The sequence below is a fragment of the Penaeus monodon genome, chromosome 38 (assembly GCF_015228065.2).
Source record: "Penaeus monodon isolate SGIC_2016 chromosome 38, NSTDA_Pmon_1, whole genome shotgun sequence".
Lineage (NCBI taxonomy): Eukaryota > Metazoa > Arthropoda > Malacostraca > Decapoda > Penaeidae > Penaeus > Penaeus monodon.
In genome coordinates this window covers 26,816,605-26,824,875 of record NC_051423.1, presented here as the reverse complement: position 1 = coordinate 26,824,875, position 8,271 = coordinate 26,816,605, and the positions used below count along the sequence as shown (strand labels likewise).

The window sequence follows — 8,271 nt, the reverse complement described above, 5'->3', positions numbered from 1 at the left end:
TTATATGTTTAGTACAATAGCATGGCCCTCAAAATTTGGATTAGCTCATGGTTGTCACACTTTTCATACGTTGTAATGTACTAGGTCAGTATCTAAATACTTAGCACAGACCACACCTTTATATCTTCTGATTTGGCTTGGGAAGCATTCTGGTCGAAATAACGGCAATACTAACTGAAACTCTGGTATCTTGTTTGTGCCGAATCCGGTAGATTTCGCCGCTGTCATAATCAGGGCCTTCACTGTTAACGGCCCTTTGCTTTCTTCTTACCCCTGCAGGCACGTTTATTTATTGTTTATTTTATTATCATCATTTATTAATTTATTATTTCTGTTTCTTTTTCTGGGGGGGGGGGCATCTGTGAGTTTTCTTATGAAACCTTAAGCAAGTGAATGTGCCATAAGTAAGCTGCATGATATCTGCCCGACATTCACTTTGCACCTAGTAAGTTATGCTGTCATCACCTTTACCAGTAAAGTAGGAGTTTGGTGCGTGACTTCCCGAGCACATGCGTCACCAGTGGAAAATTTTCAAATGTATTTCTCGGCCAAAACATTTTTTTTCTTATTGCACACATTGTTCTTCAAATGAAAAATAGACATTGCATGAAGTTTTGCATCTTATCATATCCACCAAGAGTGAGCCGTGTTCGAAGGCAACAGTGACGTCATGACTGACTTCAGATTTTACCCAGATTGAGTGAAAATGTACTTGATGCACTGCTAAAAAAGGCACAGAAACATTTTATGCATATATATAATAAGATTTTGTATCAAGAAACTATGCAATCCTCATAATCGATCCGGCTTTCGGAAATGCTACAAGAAAGGCCTAATGTGTTCTGTACAGAGTAAGTACAACACCTGATTTTTAGGGGAATATATTTCGTTTTCATAACTATTTCTATGGAATTTTCATCAGCAAGGATGCTACCAACCTTTCCTGATGTCAGTTTTACGTGGAGTCAGGTAATCGTCGTTACTATAATCACAGTTTTCTTTGCTGAAAGCTCTCGGGTCTCTTGTCTACGTGAATATGAGAAAAACACGTAAATGTATTTTTAATATAATGTTGTTTATATGCAGCTTGTGTGTATGTGCACCACATACACAGTATGTACAAGATAACTTATTGTTTGCTGTGGTAGATGTGTAAAAGATGTGTGAATATATTGTTATTATTGTTATCTTTACAAGGCATTCATCAACAAGGACGTGACTAACTTTGGCACTCTAAAGATGAGGGAAAATATTCTGACTGAATTTTCTAAACAGAAAAGAAATCAGAACATAGATGTGTGTATGTGTGTGCACATGTGCATATGTGGATGTGCGTTTATACGTCTCACAATAACTAAAATCGATGAACAGTATAACTTTTGAGGATTCGAATCTGCTTGGGAAGTTAATCTCAAGGAAGGGCCAAACTATACCATTCAGCCACACTTACCATGCGCCATCTCTGGATAATACCTAGGCTGAGTGGGTTTCAATCTATATTAGAAAGGAAAGTTATATGCAAAGTCTGAGTATATCAAGTCTGTTCATGCAAGAAGCAGGGCTTGTGTACGAATGCAATCTTCAAGTTTAGATTTTTTTCATAATCTGTATAAAAAAATAATAATGAAAAATAAATACATAAAATAAACACACTGAAAAGTGTCAGGTTATATCATTTTGGCTTCGTACAAGTAATAATAACTGATAATTTAAGCATTGGACTGAGATCTTATAATGTCAGGTACTTAGTCATAGCTAACATATTTAGTGTGTAGTATAGGCATTGGCATATTCAATTTATATACTTAAAGATACAATGAAATATCTCTGACTCGTCATCTTTGCATAAATATATGGAGATTCAACCTTTTCAAGTTCTGCTGATACAAGGGGTATTTATCAAAGATTTCCCCTGACCCATTATCCATGGATGTACAGGAATGTAACGTCATACAGTTCTTAGTCTTTCTCTAACAGGTCCCACCACTTCACCCATCGTTTTATGCTTGTGTGACTTGTGCCATTTTGGGGGGGGCGGGGAGTCAAAGTGGTTCCATTGTTTTGACTGGGCCTTAATTTCTGGATCATAGTGATGGATTCAGGTTTCATCCTGTCAAAAAAGTCCTGGTTTTCTTGGTGTATGGCTAAAAGAGCCTTGGGACAATGACCTGGTTCCTGCTTCTTGAAAGGTGTGAGTAGCCTGGGAACCCATTGAGCAGACAATTTTTACATATGCAGATCGTCATGAATGATCTTGTTCTCAGACCCAACACAATCTTAACATCTTGGTCTAGCTGATGAACAGAAATACTTCAATCTTCCAAAATAGCTTTCTCCACTTGATGAATGGTGTACATCAATGGCAGACTTTAGCCGTTACCGTAGACCAACGACCACGCCTGAACTGGCGAATGTTAAACAATGTCATATTCAAGCATGAAAACTTGATCATTGCTCGATACTTCCCTGGTTCCATTTTCAAACCTTACTGCACCTTCACTGCTTTAACAGAAAACATGTTTGAAGTGAGAGATGACTTATGATGTGCATCATTATCCATGTGATATTTCAGCCCCCTAGGATAAGCCGAAGTGGGACAGGGGGAATCTTTAATGAGCACCCCTCATGCAAGCAAAATATAATTTGAGTTTTGATCACTTACTTCTGGCTTGATGCTCCATCTCAGTGAGACTCAGTTTCTCACAGTGTTTTTGTTGATACTTGAATGTACTGTGTGGAATGGGGTTTTCAATAGTTTTCACTAACTCGCCCTATGCCTGGCAGTGCATTCAGCTGCCGATCAGCATTTATAACCAGCAATGACATCATTATCCAAACTCCAAATGCGTTGAACTTTAGTACCTACAAAAGACGGCTTTTGTTTTTTCCTTAATCATTAACTATTTTGGGAATCCACAAACTTCGCCTTGTGAACCAAAACCTTCCTTTACATCCAAGCCCTCCCCATTGCTATATTCGCATACACTGCTAACGACCTTAGATGTTGAGGCACCATAAAAAAATGATAATAAATCAATAAATAAAACCATGTCACATGACTCGGCTAAATACTTATCATGTTGTTCCAACGACCATCATGACTGACTTCAAAATTACCCATATCAAGGGAACATGTATTTGATATACTGCTAAAATGGTACAGAAAGACTTTATGCACCCTTCTCTGATTGGCTGGCTGGAGTGTATCACACTGCATCAAGGTAGAAGCATACAAACTGATACAAACCTCAAAGATGTTTCAACAGGTTCCAGTAATGTGTGCATAAAGGGCAAATATGTGTCAAAGTGTTAAGGGGTTTTGGAAATACTACAAAAAGGACTTGTGGTAAGGGCAAGTGCAACATTTGATTTTCAGGGCAGTTGGAATTTAAAGTCTGCTAGAATATATTTCATTTTCATAACTCTTTGTATGGAGTTTTCATCAGTAAGGATGCAACCAACCTTTCCTGACGTCAGATTTACTTGGAATCGCGTATTCGTCATCTTCATAATCACAGTCTTCTTTGTTGAAAGTTCTCAAATCTCTTGAGTCTGTGAAAATGAGAAAAAACAATCTGTATGAAATTGTGACTGAATACATTTCAAATGATGTTATCTATATGTGAGCACCACATACACAGTTCATACAAGAAAACTTTTGTTTACTGTGGTAGATGTGTAAAATATTTGTGAATATATTCATGACTGTTATCATTATCTATAAGGTGTTTTCATCAACAAGGATCTGACGTTTTTTTCTGAAATCTTCCTCATTGTATAAATCATAATCACCTTTCCTGGAAGTCTTTGGGTCTTTCCTTGACACTGTAAAGATGAGAAAAAATATTCCTAATTTAATTTTCTAAAAAGAAAAGAAATCAGAACATAGATGAGTGTATGTGTGTGCACATGTGCATATGTGAATGCACGTTTATATGTCTGACAATAAAGAATATCGATGTACAATATAACTGTTGAGGATTCGAATCTGCTTGAGAAGTTAATCTCAAGGAAGGGCCAAACTATACCATTCAGCCACACTTACCATGCGCCATCTCTGGGTAGTACCTAGGAGTGGGTTTCAATCTAAATCAGAAGGGAAAGTTATATGCAGTGCCAGGTTATATCATTTTGGCTTCACACAAGTAATAATAACAGTGATAATTTAAGCACTGGACTGAGATCTTATGATGTCATACACGTTTACATAAGTAACATATTTAAGATGTAGTATGTACATTGGCATACTCAATTTACATAAAGATACACTGATTTCTCTAGTCCTCCATTTATCTGCAAATGTATGTAAACATGTATAAGCGCACTTGTGTAGATGCAAGGGTTTTTGTTTACACCTTGTGTGTGTGTATTTGGTGTCCCCAATGTAGACATTTGAGTTTTGATCACTTACTTCTGGCTCGATGCTTCATCTCAGTAGATGTATTTGGTTTTCTCTTTTCTCTCTCACTCCCCATTTTTGCGTACATGTGTGGAGATTCAGCCTTTTCAAGTTCTACCGATATAAGCAAGATATAAGAACTCACCAAAAGTAAATTTTGCTTGCATATAGAATGTGTTTTGGAATAAGTGTCTCAGCTTTAGGAACCTAAACCACTAGGCACCGCAACTCATGTAACTTTTAACAAAATGTATGAACATTACCTTCAGCTTTCGGCCTTTTCGTTTTCCTCTCTTGCTCAGGTTTAGGCTTCCCTGCTTGCTTGCTTTTACCTTTTTCCCATCGAGCGTCTCTGTTTTTTGTGATAGTCTAGAAGAATGGAGGCATTTCATTATATTTAGGTCAGTTTCATACGAGGGACCCAGACCAACAGTACTGAGTCTCCTTAGCAGGTGCTTTAAACTTGTTATTTACTTACTTTTAGCAATGACCACCCCCCTAAAAAGGTAGCTTGAGTTTAATAGAGACCTTTTCCAGGACTGAAACGAAATATGTGGATTTAGGAATAAGAAGCCGTGGAGCCAGATAGAGATCTTACAAAAAGAACAAAATAGTGAGCTATTGATTGAAAAAATCCAAATGCTTGGATTTGCAGCTGTTTATTCTCTGCATTCAGTCTTTCTTTATCAAACTACGGCAGTGAATTGTTACTCTAAGAAAGATCAATTAAGTCAGGTTATGGAATTGTAAATTGTCCCTTTAATATGCTCTATGATCTAGACAAAATAGGAACACATCTGGAAGTTTACCCCTGAAGTTGGTGGTTTCTTCGCTGGTCTAGTAGATTGTGGCGGCGTTCCTTTTTGTCTTGGAATTTCTTGGTTTATCCCTGGTGAAACAAGACTTTATTGAAATGGGAATGCACTATTGCAGGAACCAGGCTGTTAAGAAATCGGTTTAGTTAAACTTTGTCCAAACTTATCATTATTGCTGTAGTTTGGCTTTTTACGATTTCTATTCTTATGGTTCTTCATCGTAACCTGCATTTTATCATTATTATTTTCATGATTTTGAGCATTACAGTCATTATCATTGGGTATAACATTAATATTCATCATTATTTTTATTATTCTTACAACAGGGATGCCTCTATTAATATTAATATAATAATTTCATGTTATTTATGTCTCCATATGAATGTCCGATCACTTACCCAACTTCTCTGCAGGTTTTGCAGGAGATGGAGTCTTTCCTTGAGACTTCTTGGGCTTGCTTGGCAAGCGTTTATGCAGTTGTGTTTGGTTATCAAGATCCTTCTTCCATGTGGACTTTTCAGGATTATACTTCGAGTGCTGCTCTCTAGGGCTTTGCCGTTCTGGCTGCCTGCTGCTCCCCTCGCTACTTTCGCTACCTGCTTCATCCTCTTTATCAGAGTCGCTGTCTTGTTCACCATTGGGGTCATTTTCATCAGTTGTATACTCGTCCTCTTCAGAATCGCACCCTTCTCTTAACTGCTTTTCCTCTTCATCATCTTCACTCTCTTCACTTGACTGCTTTTCATCTTCATCATCTTCAGTCCCTTCTCTTGACTGCTCTTCCTCTTCATCACCAGTTTCTTCACTTGAAGATTCATCTTCATCATCTTCATTCCCTTTAGTTGACCACCCTTCCTCTCCATCATCTTCACTCTCCTCACTTAACTGGTCTTCCTCTTCATCTTCTTCACTCGTATGCTCTTCCTCTTCATCATCTTCACCTGACTTCTCTTCTTCTCCATTACTTTCATGTGAACTGCTGTATACGTCAGAATCCTCACTCTGGTCATACTGGTCATCCGAGTCATCTGACTGGGATTCTTGAGGTTTATATTTTGTGTTCTTTGCATTTCGTTGCTTGCCTTTTAGCTTTTCTCGCTGGTCCATCTGAGTCAGTAGGTAACTGAATCAATATGTGACAGGAAGTTAGGTAAATGCAGATCATCAGCAGCAGCAGCAACAGCATAAAATGATATTGATATTAATGATGATGATGATGATAATGATAATGATAATGATAATGATAATGATAATGATGATGATGATGATGATGATGATGATGATGATGATGATGACGATGACGATGACGATGACAATGACGATGACAATGACAATGACAATGACAATGACAATGACAATGACAATGACAATGACAATGATAATGATAATGATAATGATAATGATAATGATAATGATGATGATGATGATGATGACAATAATGATAATGATAACAATGATAGCAAAAACAATAATAAAAACAACAACAATACACAAAAAAAATAATTTGGTGCCACTTGCACTAACCTTAAGTAAGACACGATTTATTTTTCTATTTACATCAGTTCTCTTCTATATGAATGAGACCTTTACAAGTTAACAGAATTCCTAGAAGAAAATAGATCAACAGCAAATATTCCTCACTCTCACTCAATTGTCACACCTGCAAAGTACGTCTTATCACAGTTTGATGTCTGGCTCTGTCCATTCCAGCTGTTCATTCTTCAGACCTGTTCACCATGATCAAAAAGCGATACGTAGTTTTTTGTGGTTACACTGTAATGGAGCTGTATATTATCGGTGGTCCCAAACTCGTCGCTAGGGGGAGGGGGGAGGGGGTGCATGATCTAGATCCAGGGGGAGTGATGCTCAGTGATACAGCTTTGTTTCTTTTACATAATTTCACTATAAAATTTGACCAATCTATAGATGCAGGTTTGTTAAAGTGTCTTTACACAATAAAAAGATAGGATATATTGATATTTATGATTTATTTCTTTTCACCCAAGTTCACCAGATAAAGATGCATCCAACCCTTAGGAATTAAATTAAATCATTGGCACTATAACGAAATAGTATTATATAATTTATACGGATAAACAGAATGGAGGTTAAGGAGAGAGGATTTATTAGAAAGTTAAAAGGGATGGTATGAAAATGAATTTCATCCAGCAGCCCTTCCCGCACTCATTTGCTCTCCTATCTCCCTTTTCACAAAGTGATATCAGATATTTTAGCCCCTTCCAGACACACACACACAAACACATGTCTGTATATATACATATATATATATATATATATATATATATATATATATATATATATATATATATATGTATATATATATATATATTGTAACAGGCTATGAATCCTTAGTACAAGGGCTAGCAGGGTTATAGTTGTTATAGTTGTATAAACGGCTTGACTCTTTATTAAGGAATAGAATAACACAGTAAAGGGACACACAAGACGATGTCTTAGGGTAAGCACTGAGCGTGGGGTCGCATGTCCTGGAGGGACCAGAGGCAGTGACATCCTGGTCACATCAAGCGCTTGGCACAAAACTGAGTTAAATTGGGTCATCCTCAGACACAAGCAGTGAACGTCCACCAGACCTGTGGTGTGAAAGTGCAGCTGCAGGAAATGTGGGTGGAGCGAGATCAGGTCACTGGTTCTGTCTGTTAATGACCCTCCACATTGTTCAGCCACCTACGAATGCCTCGCCCTCAATGTGCCTTAGATTGGCCTCAAGGGTGACCCAAGTTTGGCTCGTCCTGATTTGCTGGTCCTCTCGTTCTCGCGTGTGTTGTCCTTGATGCATCTTCGTGGCTGCTCATCCCTGCTCATTCCTGGTCCTTGGTGTAGTCTATCCGTCCTCGACGACCTAAAAGGTCACACAGGTTCTCCTTGACTTTGGATTCCCTAGTCTCCATATGTCAATCTATCACGGGCTCTCCACACCCTCGCAACTCGTCCAGGCTCGCGCATGCTCGTCCCAGCCCTTTGGACTGCTCCACACGTCCTCGCAAGCGGCGATACCTGTCAGGGAACTGGATCGTC

General features: G+C 38.1%; 1 protein-coding gene across 1 annotated transcript in view; it reads right to left on the bottom strand.

The window, feature by feature from the left end:
* Positions 1-3,187: 3,187 nt before the first annotated feature.
* LOC119596807 (cilia- and flagella-associated protein 251-like) overlaps positions 3,188-8,271 on the bottom strand; it is a 7,359-nt gene continuing 2,275 nt past the window's right edge. The window contains exons 2-7 of the mRNA XM_037946136.1: positions 5,613-6,337; positions 5,209-5,288; positions 4,663-4,768; positions 4,412-4,513; positions 3,793-3,825; positions 3,188-3,552 (exon numbers count right to left, since the gene is read on the bottom strand). Of these exons, the coding sequence (XP_037802064.1) occupies positions 3,443-3,552; positions 3,793-3,825; positions 4,412-4,513; positions 4,663-4,768; positions 5,209-5,288; positions 5,613-6,321 (1,140 nt within the window). The 5' untranslated portion in view covers positions 6,322-6,337 and the 3' untranslated portion in view covers positions 3,188-3,442. The remainder of the gene's footprint in view (positions 3,553-3,792; positions 3,826-4,411; positions 4,514-4,662; positions 4,769-5,208; positions 5,289-5,612; positions 6,338-8,271) is intronic.